Source organism: Lichenostomus cassidix, chromosome 1 (genome assembly GCF_008360975.1).
Source record: "Lichenostomus cassidix isolate B80296 chromosome 1, HeHo_3.0, whole genome shotgun sequence".
Classification (NCBI taxonomy): Eukaryota; Metazoa; Chordata; class Aves; order Passeriformes; family Meliphagidae; genus Lichenostomus; species Lichenostomus cassidix.
In genome coordinates, this window is record NC_139479.1 from 10,555,466 (window position 1) to 10,572,025 (window position 16,560).

Consider the following 16,560-nt stretch of genomic DNA (forward strand, 5'->3'; position numbering starts at 1 on the left):
GGGACTAACTCAACCCTGGAAAGGTAGGTTGCAATTTATAGGAACACTGGTCAAGCTTTTGCTCCCCCTGGTTATAGACTGAGAACTACAAAGACTTGCTTACCTATGACCACTTCATAATATATATAATCTGGATAAGGGAATAAAAAAATCACCAAAGGTAGAGGATTTAGTAGAAACTAACTCAGAACCATAAAATGTATTAGTCATAGAAGACTTTAGCAGCTATTGAGGGAAACGGATGGCTGGATGATCAATGGTTCTCAGAGTAAAAAAAAATGAGCTAGATGGCAAATCAAGGTGTTCAAAACCTCTCAGAACAACTTTTTGATAAACTATTAATCTGAATCACACTGTGGGCCACGAGTTGTGTTTCAGTCAATCATGTTATCCTGATATTTTTCCCATCCCTTCTTAAAAGAATATTTTCTTGGACTTTTGTTTTTTTGTTTTGTGTTTATTGTGTTGTTTTGTTTTTTTTTCCTTTTTCCCTTACCTAGTAAATTTTTGAAACAATGGGTTTAATTTAGTGATCTCAATTTTTTAAGCAAAAGATTTAGAGCATCCTCAGACTGGTAAACTGAACATTGAGCTACAAGGTTCAAGAAATTTGCCTGTTCATTTTCAAAAATATTGCCAAATGGATTTGTATCCTTATTATACAATTGTGTGCTCAAAATGAAAATGAAAACTAAAGCTGGCAGAAAAGGCTACATGAAAGTCTGTCAATCTGATTGTGAATCAAATGAATTTGTGTTGCTCTGTGATGGTCTCTCTAGCTGATGAGAATATTTTAAGGAAGCAATCAACTTTTCAGCAGTCATCAGATCTTGAAATTTTCAATTCATTAATCCAGGCATGGTCTTTTTGAGAAGGAGCTGCATTGTTTCAGAATGAGTAAAGCACATCCATATGGTAATGTGTATGAATACATCTTTCTGAAGCAAATTTAATATAATCCCTGGTATATAAATTGCTATACATTTATTGCTATCTAAATTTATGGAAATAGCTTATTTTCTCTTGACAAAAACAAAGAAAAGTAAGAAATCTGGTTTGTTTCTTGAACTGGATTTTCTTCATTGTCGTGGAGTTACACACTGAATTCTCAACACCAGAATAAAGGGCTAGGAGTGTAGGATCCTATGACCATAAAACTATTTAAATTAGAGCAAAACTGCACTATTTTGCTGAAAAAAGTCAACAAAAGTATTCAGTCAGAATCGCCTACTTAAGGGTGAATTTAATGGAAATAAAAAATTGCAAACCTTTTTCTTACTATATACTTTTTAATTTTAAAAAATCACATTATTTTTGCATACAATTAAGTATCAAATAAAGCTTCCAATATTAGCAAACAATCTCACCTAGTGGGAAACTGCAGATGTGCTTTGACTCTACACATTTTACTTGGCCTATTTATTTTTAGCAGTCAAATCTAGGATAACAGCATGCAAATTGTGTGTATAAAATTGGAGTCTCACAATTTTGGCTCTTTCTTCCAGATAGTGTCCTTGAGGATATTAATCATATTCTTAATTTCATCATAATGATAGGTTTCAACATAGGAAAATTATCTTCTCTGTCGCTTGATCTTCTTCCTGTTTGTTCTTATTTAACTTCAGCAATTTATCACAAAGGACTAAAACACCACTCTGATGGCTTTAGAGATTATGAAAGAACAGACCCTCCTATTCAGCTTTTCTAAGCATTTTTTCTTCTCCCCAACCCCATTCTCCAGAAGCAGTGAATGTTTTCAAGAAATGTGGCACAGATGTGTATCAGTATCTTCTATGTTTTGGAAAAAACTGCTATGGATATGACTGGATCCTGAATTTAGGGGATTGTAGGGGATGAGTACAACAGCATTTTCAGAGAAAAACTTGAGCTTTAGAGAATGAACAACTGCATAAAACCACCACACAAGGAAAAAAAGATTAATGAAAGTGAAATGGGAAATTTTGCAGAATTGATTCTGCCCTGGAGTATTCACTGGGTAGAAAGGGCACTGGCACATCATCAGTGATGGACAAATAGACAAATGTTCCCAGTGTTGGTACTAGAACTGCTGACTACTCCCTTTCATGTGAGCTTCCACTGTTTCTCTAAAAGTGGCACTTTGACCCAGAACATTTAACAGCCAGCATGATTCAGACCTTTGTGAGTACTGCTCACATTTCTCAGGGCTTCACTGGTGAGGAAATTGGCTGACATCTCTTTCAGCTGATTAGAGAACCAAGTTTCCAGTTTGGCTTTGTACGTTCAACAAAATGAACACACTGTATTGAATATGGCCTGCAGTATTTTAAAATTAAGGTGTATGCTAGGCCTGGTGTGGAAGGGAGGATAAATTGGGGAATCTATAATATGTGGGATGAACCTAGGCCTTGTTGAAGCCAGGGGAAAATTTACTGCTGGCTTAAACAAACTGGTAGATTTGCTTCACAATCCTGTTTTTGACTTAATAATCTCAGGCAAATTTCTCACATCTTTGTTGCTTGTCCTCTCTGGTTTTGATCCTCTTCAGCCAATTGTGATAATCCCTGTGCCAAACTGTTGAGAGTCTCTGATTAGTCAGATATCCTAAGCACAATGGCACATTTATAGAAGTCTTTAGTTACCATCATCTCTCATAAATGGCAATATAAAAGCAGACTGTATCAAGAAATCCATGAGCACTCCTTATTTTCACTGGGGCCAGCAGCACAATTGTTGGGGGTAATCATGAGCACTCACACATGAACCCTCTGTGCAGAATCTTTTGATGGTTACAGACAACAGCAAACACCTAACGCAGGGCACTGAAGTGCTCAGAGACACATGGCATTGAAAATAGAGTATTGATACAAAGTACCTACAAACCAGACAGGGTGAGAGAATTTAGAATAGGCTCTCTCACTGCATTCTCTTCCTTGCACTTGTAGCAGAGATTACAGATGGTATGTCTGTTTCTGTGCCACAAAGCTACTGCATGACAACAATTACCCAGAGCAGGGCAATTTGCTACTTGAAATATGTCCTTTAACTTTCCTTAATTGTCAGACTTTAACAGTTATTTTAATTCTGTTGCGTTTAAGGTCCAGCTTTATGATGATATAATTTATTTTGGACATTATTGGTGACATTGCTCTGCCTGTCAATGGAAACATGAAAGAATATCATCATAATGAATATCCATGAGCTCACATAAATCACTCAAAATACTTCAGATATGTACAGAGATTTTCCATTGACCCTGTAAGGACTTTATTAAAACTGTTTCTAAATGAGCTGTGTCAGCGACAGAGACATGAAATGATGGTGCTTCAGCAACATCACCTCAGCTTTTAAATATTTTGGGAAAACATTGTTAATTTTCTTTTAGTAGTGTATCATCCTTCCCAAATTACAGTCTCAGAAATCAGCACAGGCTCCATATGCTGGGAACACATGAGATTTCCTTTTTCTGTTGCTTCATAACATCAGGGAGTAATAGTTATCACTTGGAACAAATCAAAGTTATTAAGAGTATATCTACTCATCAAAATGAGGTGTGAAGCCACTGCAGGTTTAATTTAACCATTAGAGTGAAGGTGATATAGCCGACAGCCTAGAGAACTTGGATGGTGACTGTCATTTCCATCACATCATTGCTACTCCTTCTAGTCTTAATAACACTATCCTTGTTTAATTTTGTGGGATGGAAAATGCTTAGAGGACTTTTTTTGAACAGTCCAAGTGTATTAGTTCGAAAACAAACCAGTGGGAGATTGCAAGTCAGTATTAAAATTTAATAGGGAAATTAAAAATAAGTTCAATAATACAAGGAAAACCACTGACAAAGTCAGATACAACCTGACACCCTGTTAGGGTGATAGTAGCAGTCCCACTGAAGTAGGCCAGTCAAAGCAGTGATCCTGTGGAAGGTCTAATCTCCACCTGAAGATCCAGTGGTAGCTCTTGTCCTCTAAGCATCCAGCAGACAGGGCAAACTTGGGCAGTTCTAAAGCCAGGTTATATCCAGTGGGAATGCTTGGCTCCTCCCTCCTGGGTGGAGCATCTCACAATAGGATGAAATAATTCCATGAGTCATGCAGTGTGTTCTTGATGATCCATTGTCTGTTATCAGGGGTGAGTTACAGCAGGAGATAACAGCTAATGCCCCACAGCTGGTGGTAATAGAATACTAAATACATCTATATTGTAACATAGGACACCAAGGCACCACAATTTTACTTAGGCCCTATGTAAAAAAAACCACTGGTGTAATTCCAGTGTTCAGAGAAGAATTCCAGGAGTTCGATATCTACTGTGGCAGTGGATCTGACTCTTTATATCCTTTGGAAAACAAGACCTTGGAAAAAAACCTCACTCAGCCAGTTTCTCTTACAAAAACATGACTTTTCTCTCTCTTTTCCACATTTTTAACTTTAGTCTGCTTCCAAGTTAAGCCCTCCTTTGTCACCAGGAATGACTGTCAAAATTCAGGCTGTCTATGACAGAAATTTTAAAAGACCTGAACTGTCAAGGGATTTGGAAGTGGAGGGGAAGGAGGCTGATGGGAGCAAAAGGGAACATCTGGGATTTGTGTGTGTAAAGCACTAACCCTTGTCAAGTCTGGTAAAGGAAAACACCAAAGTTTGCTTTAGGAGAAGTAAAAAGAAGCTACAAAATATTAGATTAAGTTTTCTTTGCTTTATGGGGGAATTACTATTGTAAGAATAGAACATAGTTAATAAAATTAAAAAGTTGTGCTTCAACTCAAAACCAAACATGACTGTTTTACCCAAACTAGCCCTCTTAATTGGTGAAAGTTTTAAATATTAACATCTGCAATCAGCAATGGCTTCAATTCTAAGAACTACTGCAGTTCTGAGATTAAAAGGACAAGGTAATGTGATTTACTGTTTACAAGATGTGATTTACTGTTCTACAGGTGTACAGAGAAAACTTGACTGTGAAATAGTGGAAGATTTAAATTGACTATGTTCTTGGATGTAAGAAAGAGATAAAGAAGTGTCAATGATGACATTGCGGGCTTTTTTCTTACTTCTGAAGTAGATCCTCAGCATGTCTCATACTAGTAAGCAAAATAAATGACAAAAGTATGAAAGAAGGAATTTGCAATATGCCTCTTCTAAGGAACACAAATTTTCAGAGACAAACCTAGAAAGATGCTTTGATATGATAGAGGAAGTAGTGAAATAGCAAAATAATTACATTCTGGTGAAATTTCACTAAAAAAGATCTATGTGAGGTATGGTTTGTGCAAGAATAAAGGGAAATGTATTTATCAATCTTTCCTATTTCTGTGGGAGCAACTATCTTAATTCTGTCTATTCTTAAAAGGTCTCCACCCCCTGCAAGCTTTCTGCATTTTCAGTTCTGTTTCATTTTCCTTTCTTTATTTCTCATCACTTCAAAATTTTCTTCTTCCAGTTTTCTAAGCTAAAGTTTTCCTCTACATGCTCATTGTCTATGTCACATCTTATGGCTACTCTGTTACCATCCAGTTTGCCTCCTTTATTACTTGATTAGTATTCAAGGCAGGACAACATAAACATTATTAAATTGATTGCCTATTACATCCTTATTGAACAATTAATGCTGAAATAGCATATAATCCTTGATTTGTGTGAGTTTTTCAGTGACATTTATGCTATTGATTTCAGTGCTCCTGCCCCAGTATTTAGAAGTTTCAGAATGTTTCAAGAATTGGAGCTAAAAGTGTAACGCTTACCACTCAAATCTGTAGACATGAGAAGAACCAGAAGTTTCAAACTCTCACAATGTTTTCTTTTTCTTTTTTTTTTTTCATAATAAAATATTGTGTGCATCTTTCTACCACAGCGCATTACACAAAACTTTTCAATGATGATGAGCCTAAATAAATTTTCTAATAAATAAATAAAGCCTAGATAAATTTTTATAGTGGTGCACTATAATATTCAATTCTGTCTGGGTCCAGCCAAAAATAACCACTCAGATACAGCCTTCTTTAGAATTCTGGTGTTTTTGTAAATGACATGACATACCATTTAAAATGTCAACATGGTGCAATACCAATAGAGGACTTAACAAATGTAAAGTGTTAAAAAAATGTAAAATGTAGAAGGCACTAAACACGCTTACTGAGTAAAATATTTCCATCTCTAACTCAACGGATATGTAGGCATTCATGGATGAAGATGAGCATCAAGGAGAAGCAATTGAAGGTGAGAAAAGTCCTCCCCTTGGATTGCTGGACCTGTTCATGTGGAACACATCATAATGAAGCCAAATGCAGAATTGAAACAAGAAAGACATCCTACCTCTGCTAATAAACAGCTCTCTTTTTGAAGGAAGATCAGAAAACTATGCAGGAAGTTACAGCAGAGAAGTCTAACATAAGTTTCCAGTGCAATTTGCAATTATGACTCAAAAAGACTAATGATTCTTTAATGGAGGAGCCTAGAGTAATGAATGAGAGTTGGGGAGTTACTCTGTCTCTCTCTGGCACTGGTGAGAACAGCACAACAGAACCCTCTGTGAAGTTCTGATGCCCACACTTGGAAGGCTTTAAAAACTGGCAAAAGTGTTGCAGAGGGCACAATGCATATCAAAGAAACAGGTCGTACTAGAAAAAAGACCTTCAAAGTTTTAGCTCAAAAGCTGTTTATAAGATAAAATATGTTTTACTCATTAAAAAGAGGGTGAGTACTAACAGGGATTACTCCTGTGTTTTTAAATTGAGAAAGGTGTATCAGGAGCCTAGAAGTTACAAACTGAATCTGGACAACAGTAACACAGTGCTAATTCTATGCAGTCAGGGTGATAAAAACCTGGACAAACAACCAAGTCACTGGTGGGCTTTAATGTCTTGGACCGAATTTGCAGACTGAGATTGAATGGTTTCCTGCTGAGGCACAGAGATGAGCAGGAGATGTACTTCAGTCACAACAGCTCTGTGTTTAACTGTGCCCTCAGGAAGTCACAAAGGGGAGTTGATGCTCCCCCTCAGCCTCAGAGTCTGAGTCGAAGACCAGCCAAGGATGTTGTCTGGCTGCAGCCTGGATAGATTAAGATGTTAACTCTTCCCACGGCACTTGGGGCTATCAACGACTGCGAGTGCACTGAATGTACCAACAGAGCTGCTGGGACACTCCCTGATCCCCTTGTGTTGAAAAGATCTACGTTAGAAAAATCCTTTCTTTAAAGAGGGTGAGCAAACCCGATTATTTTGACAAAACTGAAGATGCAGTCTGTCTTGTCTGCCAGCAGAACAGAATGCCAAACGATTTCCCTGCTAGCTACAGAGTGGGTATGGATTTAGAAACCTGGTGAATGGTGATTGAAGCAAAGAATGCAGCCAAAGAACTGCAGAAGTTATTTCAAGATCATAAGTATTTGAGATAAAGTTTATAGGTGAAGCTTTAAATTAAATATGTACCTTTCGAACTCATGTTTGAAGAATAGCAAAAAAGAAAGAAATACATTTTTAACACCATAGCACAAACTAGATCTAATGAGAAATTATATCACTGATTCACCAGAGGACAGTATTTTTAAATATCCAACTTAGGTGAAATATGTATGAATTAAAACCTATGGAAAGATGTATGGATTTTTAAAACCTGCACATGGATATTCAGACAAAATACACGCTAGAGGCCTATTTGATGTAAATTTTACTAGCAGAATATCCTATTATATTAGTCACAAATGAAAGTGTATTTGTGAACTCATCAGTCTCAGACAATTAGCTGCAGCAACATACAGAACTGTAAACTTAAAAATTGGTGCAATGGATACATAGTATCCTCCTGCCACTGAACAGCTAGAATGTGTTTTATTCTTTAAGCCACAACCTTGAACAGTATCTCACTTAATTGAGCTTTTTGCCTGTCACCCATCTGTTATTCTGTATCAGCAACGTATTCTTCAAGGTAAGTAACTGAAAGCTATTTCTACACTAATATTTTATAACACAATTCCTTTGTTCAAGTGTCATTAGCAAGGGTACAAGATCAATTTTGCTTGGTATTTAAAAGAATAATTTAAAACCAAAGCTTGCTACAAGCCCTCTCCTAACACCTAATTTTTTCTGTGCTCAAGCTTTAGGGTTTTGCCTTCCTGAGGGAGCAGTTCCACTTGGTGGCTGAGTGAAATACTGGTTTGCTGCAGGATTTCCTGCTCTTTCCCCAGTCCCCTGGAAAGGGGGCCATTTTAGCCTTAGCTGAACTCAGTTCAATTCAATTAGCAGAAAACCATGGATTTTTTTCTTGCTGTGCTATTTTTTTGCTGACTCACCACACACATTTCTGGTGTATCACTAATGCTCCAAATCCTCAGGTTGGGCAGAAACTTCAAAAGTATCACTGGGTGAAATAAGGTGCAGAGAGCACATTTCAAGGTATCTCATTTCTCTTGCTTTTTTTATCATGGCTATTACAAAAATGTTGACAGCTTAGTAAAAGGATTTGGCTCACCAAAGAATCAGGTGTGTGCCAGAGCTGGGGCAAGGAATGCTGTGGCAGCAGCACATCTGTGGGAATCACCTCTCTCAGCTCCAGTGAGATACTAGATTGGCTCAGGAGGGATTATGGGACTCCAACATTAATCATTCCACACTGGCAGATGTTTGGGAGCTCCATGAACCCACTTTGGACCAAAATATAGCTTATAACTTACATCTACACGCTGAAACCCCAACAGCATATCTAAATGTACAGTTTTGGATTGCTGGAGCCCACAGCTATTTACAGACCCCAAACACCAATTCATCTTTTTTTCAATGGGAAATCACTGAGTGCTTTTCACTGTAAAAATTTTACAGTGTTGCTTCTCTTCCCCTAATTTTGCCAACACCAAATCCTAGTTAGCGTACTCACCTTAGCATTAGTTAAGGTGAATTAGCATATGGGTGCAAGAAAAAGAGGTCTGGGGTATGTGAAAGCCTCCTTAAATTTGCTGTGTGCCAGTGAAAAGACAGCAGTGAAGTGCATGGTCCAATAAGAGTGAATTGAAATTCAGGATTGGTATTCCTGTATCCAAAATGCCATGGCCACATTTTAAAAGAAGTGATCTGACTACAACAACATGTTCCCCTTTGCATGGTCTGGTTTGTTTAAGATATGTTGAAAGGCTGACTTTGCACCAGATTAGGCATCACCTCTTTCAAGCAGCTGGCAGAAAGGTCTAAACCTGGGATAAGCTCTTTTTTATACACTCTGTCTAATTCCATAGAAATGTCACCACAGGCTCCAGAACAAGCACATACTGTTAGGTGAGCTGCTGGTGGGATAGAGAAACACTGTCAAACCACAGCCTGGAACAGCTCTGGAAATTCTGGTCAGCATCTCTCAGCTGGGTCCACCTCAGTTATCTTTGGCTCAGGCTGTCAGTATGCTCCTCCTAAGGAATCCATTGCCCATCCAGGCAGGGAACAATAGTGCCATCAGGAGTATGTGGTACAGCTTATTGGTAGAAATACTTTCCCCTTAATCCCCACTTATTTCAAAAAACACCTCAGCAAAATAGCAGAAATATGAATGGATAATAACAAATGGATAGTAAAAATGAGAAATGCATGAAGAAGAGCAGTATACTTCTATTCCAAAACCTTGTTTTAACAAAGCATTTATTTTAACAAAAGACATATTGCTAAGCATATCCTTATAACAATATTCCACATTAAACTTTGTTTTTCTGTAGAGAAAAAGTTAACTTCTCTTGTGCTAATCACCAGACTGAGTCTGCTTTACATCTGATCTTGAAATCAAATTTTATTTTTCAGCACTTATACTAAAAGGAATAGTATGTATTTATGAGACATGAGGATCAAATTCTACACTGGAAAAAAGGCTTCTCTCAAGTTTATCGCGCACTGAAATACTGATGGCATAAAAACAAATGCTTGTTTGGTCTTGTTCTGAAACTGAAGTCTTGCCCTCTGGCCAAGAACCAAATGTGCTACCAGATGAGTGATACAGAGACACTGAGCAGCAGCACGAGAGAGTGAGGCTGCCAAGACTGCTCTGTATCACCTTCATATCCAAGGTTTGTCTGAGTTAAAAAACCCTGTAACCACATCTACACACACAAACCAACCCAAAACAAAAACAATCCAAAAAAGCCACAAACAATACAAACAAGTAATCCTTTGTCTGGAAGACTGTAAACCTATTCATGACTGTACCACAAGGATATTGGTAATACCCATGCAACATTAGATCTTCCAGCAGAAGCCAGGCACTTCCACTTTATGCTTAAAGGGTTTTCATGCATTTTCCATCAAACAGTTAGGTGTCTGAGAGGGATTTTGTTTTCTTTTTGGTTGTGAATAGAAGGCTTTGTTGACTTTAGTTTAGCCTGAATGTTATAGACAGGCAGAACTCAGATTTTTAAATAAAGACTGTAAAAATTGCTAAATACCAATATGGAAAACACAAATAAACATTTATAGGATGTTCTTAATGTTTTAGCTGGGAAAGAGATGATCTACCCTGAATTAAAAAAAATGCCAAGTACATCAGAATACACTAAGAATTAGAGTGAGAGAAATGAGTGGTTAAATACCCTTGTCAGAGAAGGAAGTACACTTATAACTACAGCAATGTGATTCCTGGCACTGAATAGTAAACCAAGTTTCAGTTTCAGTGTGGGATATGCATTTTGTTATCAGAGTTAAAGACTTCTTGTATAAGTTTGTTTAGAAAATGAAGAGTCAGCAAAATCATTATATTACAGAAGAATTGCAACTACACTTGAGATTTGGTTGAAAGGGAAATATCTTGAAAAATTAAACACCTACAACCAATATTGCTACATCAGGGGAAAGAAAATCTATTGTAGACTTGATATAAAAGTCAAATATTTCCTTTGTCTATTGCCCTGTGTAAGCAGCATCCTCCCATAATAAGCAGAATATTCCCACAGTTGGAGTCCAAGGTCAAAACTGCAAAGGCAATGATTCCAGTCTCAGCTGTGTCGTGCTTTCCCATAGATACTTTCCAAGTTACAAACTCACAAAAACCATGTCTAGATTCCACAGTCAAACTACAAATCTGTACCTCATGGGAGAAATGTTACTGAAGTCAACTGAAAGCTTAGGGATGCTCTTTTTTAAAAAATTGTCAAGATTTACCTCTGCAGTTAGTGAACAACCCCTCCCCCAAAAAACTAAGAAGGAAAAAGACTAAAAAGGTTGAAAGAAACCATTCCAACATTGAGGAAACACTGATGACTGTAACAGGAAACAACCTAGAATGGGAAAGAAACATTCTAGACAAATAAATGACTGTTTTCCCATTACCTATGATACTATTAAAATGAAAAAAATTGGTAAGAATGGATATTACTACATTTGTTTTGGAAATCTAGCTTTTTTTCTTTTTTAAGACATTTGGTGAACAACTGACCTGTCAGCAAACTGCAGACATCACTTAGTTGGTGCACTGTAGTAGTTCTCTGCTACTGCAAAGCCAATAAAGGGCTTTAACACATTTGGGTTTGTAGAAAAGAAAATATATTTCACAGATGAAACCAAGAGTATGATAATCTAGATTTTGTACAGCTTGCATTTGGAAAACAAGGTTTCTTGAGGCAGGTAGGCCATCAGTGTTTTATATAACTTTATAAAAAAGTGCCCTACAAAAGCACAAGTTGTTTGTAAAAGCCATTCATAAAGAATATCCCCTCTGAGTCCAGTTGTGAAGAAACACTTAGAAGGAAATGACTATAAATGACTCTATACCTGTGTAAACTGATAGGGTAGGACTGACTTCACATGGAAAACAATTTGCCATGATCCAGCACAAAATTATTTTGCTTTTAAAAATCCAAAACACTCAATGGTATTTGCTTAAAAAACCCCAAAACATGAATACCTTTATAGAAAGAAGCTTTCAGAGGGCAATTTAGTGCTCTCTTAGTAGCAGATACTGGTGGAGCAGGTACAGAATTTTGCTTGAGACTGGTTACTTTCTCTAACTCTCTGCCAAGGTTCCTCCAGATCACATGAACCAGAAAATATTTCTGTTTTAGCACATATGCAGCAGACAGAATAACTCTTTATTTTCTGTAGTGTTTATTTATTCTTCTCTGCTGCATCCACTTTTACTTAGCCCAGCTGAGAAGGTATTTATTTTTCATTCAAGAGTCCACACTTGGACAATCACTATTTCCCTATTCCTCCTGTGTAAACATCAAGGCTTGGAAGGATTGTTTTCTTGTTTTGGAGTCCACATGCCGCTTGGAGGAGATGGGTCACAGAAAAGTATCTAAGAGGAAAGATTCATGGAGAAACAGACCCTGAAGGGAAAATGGAAAAGTTTTGAACGCATGGATGGAACAATGTGGTGTCAGAAAGATGGGCTATGTGTTGCGAGGCAGAGGAAGGGAATTATTACTGGAAGTGGTTCCACGGGGGATCCCTGTGGGTGCTGCAGCAGCACCAGTCCTAGGGCACCCTGACAGAGCCTTTTTGCACCCCTTACAGAGCACCCATTTGGGCAGGGACATGTCCTATTCTCCCTCCCCACACGACTGAACTGAGGAGCTCCTTTGGTACACAAGGCATCACTCCTTAGGGCAGGCACACACAAAAGTCCTCGATGTCATTAGTGGTGTCACCTTTTACCCCTCCTGCGGGAATCTGGACCAAATCAGCGCTCGTTTCTTCACCAATTCACCTTTTTCCCTCCTCCCCAAACCTCTCGGGTATGTGAGCGGAGGGCTGTCCTTCCTCGGTGGGGTCCCGCGGGGACAAGAGCTGCTCCCCACGGTGGCAAAGCGAGAGAGCGGCGGGACTGTACTGCCCTGCTCGAAGCATCCTGGCATGACAGCAGCCGGGCCGGGGCTGGGAAAGAGGGGCCGGGAAGGGTTATCCTGGCTGGGCGAGGAGGGTGCGATCCGCGGCTCATCACGGCTCAGCCCGTGGGCAGAGGCGGCCGGCTCGCCGGCTCCCCCCGGCTATCGCTGTCTCAGGGAAGGAGGAGGGTTTTGTTTTTTCTTCCATTCCCCCTCCTCCCCCCGCCTCTGTTCCAGCCAGTAAAGAGTGTCTGCCCCTTTGAACCGCCGGAACAGCGCCTGCGGCTGCACACACACACACACACACACACGCACACACCCCCGCCCGCTATAAATAAGTTAAAGAGCCGGGCAGGGGGCGAGCAGAGCGCGTCTGCCGGAGGGACCAGGAGGCAGGGAGCGCCCCGCCGAGCCTCCCCGGCGGCTCAGCCCGGGCCCCGGGCTCCGGAGCCATGGCGTGCGTGGAGCGCTGCTGCCGCTGCTGCGCGGAGGGCCGGCGGCACAGCAGCATCCTCTACAGCATCCTCCGCAGCGAGGAGCGGGCGGTGCCGCCGGCCGGGCCCGCGCCCCGGGGCTGCCCGTGCGGGTCGCGGCGGCGGGTGGCCCTGCGCAGCCCGCAGATGGCTTGCAAGGCGGCCTCGGCCGTGCTGGTGAAGACGCTGCGCTTCGTGCAGAACGTGCCCTGCTTCCAGGAGCTGCCGCTGGAGGAGCAGCTGCTGCTGGTCCGCAGCTGCTGGGCGCCGCTGCTGCTGCTGGGGCTGGCGCAGGAGCGGGTGCACCTGGAGACGGTGGAGAGCGCGGAGCCCAGCATGCTGCAGCGCATCCTCACCGCCCGGCAGCAGGGCGAGCAGCCCCCGCCGCGGCCATCGCCACCGCCGCCGGCCCGGCCACACCACGGCCCGCACCAGCCCTCGGCCGGAGACATCCAGGCCATCAAGGGCTTCCTGGCCAAGTGCTGGAGCCTGGACATCAGCACCAAAGAGTACGCTTACCTCAAGGGGACGGTGCTCTTCAACCCGGGTGAGTGGCCGGGCGGGGCGGGGGGACTTTGTGCCACAGGGCAGCGGGGAGAGCCCGCCTGTGTCCCCAGGGAAGAGGGGAGACCGGGGCCTTTCCTCGGGGTGAAAAAGGTAAAAGGAGGACAGGGATGTGGAGCAAGGTTTCACCCTCTGCCCCTTCCCCAAGACCCCGGCTGGCTGGCAGGGAGAGAGTCCGGCTGCGGCTCGGTCTGGGGTCCCGAGGGCTGGAGCCTTCCACAGATGTTTTCCACGAACAAAGCGAATTCCTGCCGGTCGGTTAGGAAAAGTTGGGGGTCAGCAGTGGCTCCTTGCTCATTTCGCTCAGCGGGAGCGACGGGGACTTCCACTGCACCGCCCCGTGCTGTGCCCGGGAGGGCTGCGTGTCCTGGACAGCAAGAGAAGGCTCAGAGCTTCCAGAAACAAAGTGTTTTGCCTTTTTGGTGTAGCTCTTAGGATGGTTTGGGGTTTTTTTTGCCATCTCTCTTTGTGGAGATCGCCATAGATGCAGCTCTACCAAGGGACAATTATTACGTGACTCACCTGAAAGGTAGCTGGCAGGCTGGATATGGCACTTTCAAAGCAGTGAAACTGGGACAGGGATCTTCCTGCACTCCCACTGCCAAACTGTTACTTATTGATGGTTAGGTTCCTATAGTGTTACTTTGCATTTATCATCCTCCTCGTGTAGCTTTTCTTTCTGTACAGAAAAGAGAGAAAAAATTGCAGTGGGGAAGCTTATGTTATACAAGTCAAATTTGGAAGCTGGTCCATTGCAAAAATATAGAGGCATTGTTCTGGTAGGAAAAATTTCTCCTCTGAAAGGGTGGTCAGGAACAGGCTTCCCTACCATCCCTGGAAGTGTTCAAAAATGTGTGCATGTGTTGCTCAAGAACATGGTTTAGTGGCAGACCTGGTTAGGATAATGGTTAACCTAACCTTCTGATCTTGGAGGTCTTTTCCATCCAAAATTATTCTATGGTCACATACAGCCTAATTCTGCACCTTCCATCTTCCAGTATCCTTACTATGGTTCATTGGGAAACTTTCTGTCATAAGGCTGAGTCAGTACTTCTTGCCACCTATAAACTGGAGTAGAAAGAGTTGTCAAAAGAAGCCTTGAATGTGAACAATACATTTGTGTAGAAGTGAAAAACTAAAAAATTTATTTTCATTGTCTTCCCCACCGTAATGGCATTTTGGAGAGCATTCTTCAATCAAAGTTTTTATTGACTAATTTGTTTAACACTTAATTGAATGTTGACAAACATAATATTTCAAGTTTGTGAAGAACAGTATTAAATGTCAGAACACCAACATGATTAGAATTTTACCTACCCAATAAAACCTAGCATGTTGACTTTGCATACAAGAAGTCCTCCAGCAATTTGATTTGCTTCTTTCCTTGAGTGATAATGTGAATCTGTGAGCTGCTAGGAGTTGTTCTGTAAGAATAATGTTTTATACACGAAAATTATGTAAACAAAATAATTTTCTTTTATTTTCAGATCTACCTGGACTGCAGTGTACACAGTACATTGAAGGACTGCAGAGGGAAGCACAACAAGCTCTAAATGAACATGTCAGACTCATTCACAGAGGTGATGAAGCCAGATTTGCCAAGCTGAATGTTGTTCTATCCCTGTTAAGATCTATAAATGCTAATGTGGTTGCTGAATTATTCTTCAGGCCCATCATTGGAACGGTGAACATGGATGACATGCTTTTGGAAATGCTTTGTGCAAAATTATAAAGGTGTGTAAAATAATGAGAGTCCAGTGCAAAGGAAGCTCAAGAGCAGGATAGTGTAAAGTATTGTAAATAAACTAACTTATTGTTTTTACATAGATAGTATTTTTGTATTCCATAATAAAATATTATTCAAGTTCTGAAATTAATTTTTATTAAAAACTGTGGTTTTGAAATAAGGTTGCGGTCATCAAAACAAGCTTTAAGGTTGTAGAGAATGTTCATATCCAAAGTAAACTGGTTATTCTTTTACCATGTCTCTGAATAAAGAACATATTTACTATCTTGTACTTTCAAGGTGAGTAATCCCTGCTTTTTCAAAATAAGCACAGTCTTACTGCTGTTCTTACTACTTCTATTGGCTTTAATGGAGTCAGTCTGTGAAGGTTATTAAATATTCACCTAAGATTTTCTTCCATATGGGAAAGATGTATTAGGAGTATTTTGAGGCTTAATGAACCTTAAAGTAGCTTCATCAAATCTAATTTTTGCAGTAAAACATCCCATCCAAAACACTTTGGGCTCCAGGAACATAAAATAAATCTGTTCCCCAAAACAACAAGCAAATAAAAACTGCCTCTAAAAATATGAAACAGCAAATGCTGAGTAGGGTCAGGAGAAGTAGCAGGGTGGACTCTACACTTTTATTTCATCTAGAAAATTGCTAACTGGGATTTCCATAGTCAGATTCTCCAGACTACTTATTCCTATAGAAAACCAAAATTATTATGCTGAAACATAGTGTACCACTGGTATATCCATCACAATTTGTCAGCTCATGTGACGATGTCTTAATTAAACACTGAGCTTAACCTTTTTTTTTTTTTTTTTGGTCATCTTGGGTTTGGTGCTTTCTCCCAAAGTCGTTGTGTTTTCATTGTAAAAATAAAATTAGCAAGGGAAAATCAGTGATTTATGGGGCACTTGTTTCATGGTTTTCCTTTCTTTGCATGCAATTTTCTAGCTTTTCCGCAGGGGAATATTGGTAAAGAAATGGAGGGTGAACTGTCACACTATAACCAAAGTA

The 16,560-nt window shown here is 40.4% G+C and overlaps 1 protein-coding gene and 1 long non-coding RNA gene across 3 annotated transcripts; one reads left to right on the forward strand and one right to left on the reverse strand.

The window, feature by feature from the left end:
- Window positions 1-1,595: 1,595 nt before the first annotated feature.
- LOC146444185 (uncharacterized) lies at window positions 1,596-11,460 on the reverse strand. Its single transcript, XR_014853533.1, has 3 exons — window positions 11,379-11,460; window positions 6,112-6,226; window positions 1,596-3,133 (listed from the first exon to the last, which is right to left on the reverse strand). It is a non-coding gene; the product is annotated as an uncharacterized LOC146444185 (long non-coding RNA).
- A 1,500-nt stretch (window positions 11,461-12,960) lies between these two features.
- Window positions 12,961-15,823, forward strand: NR0B1 (nuclear receptor subfamily 0 group B member 1). 2 transcript variants are annotated; one of them, XM_085049912.1, is made up of 3 exons: window positions 12,961-13,788; window positions 15,293-15,385; window positions 15,474-15,823. In XM_085049912.1, the coding sequence occupies exons 1-3, from the start codon at window positions 13,221-13,223 to the stop codon at window positions 15,491-15,493; spliced, it is 681 nt and encodes a 226-aa protein (XP_084906038.1). In that variant the 5' UTR covers window positions 12,961-13,220; the 3' UTR covers window positions 15,494-15,823. The 2 variants fall into 2 exon arrangements, with proteins under 2 accessions (XP_084906038.1, XP_084906031.1); XM_085049905.1 differs by having other exon boundaries at window positions 12,990-13,788; window positions 15,293-15,823.
- The last annotated feature ends 737 nt before the right edge of the window (window positions 15,824-16,560 follow it).

Coding starts and splice junctions, on each gene's coding strand:
- NR0B1 (XM_085049905.1), top strand. CDS start 13,221: ATGGCGTGCGTGGAGCGCTGCTGCCGCTGCTGCGCGGAGGGCCGGCGG. Junction 13,789..15,292: donor GACGGTGCTCTTCAACCCGG/GTGAGTGGCCGG, acceptor TTTTATTTTCAG/ATCTACCTGGACTGCAGTGT.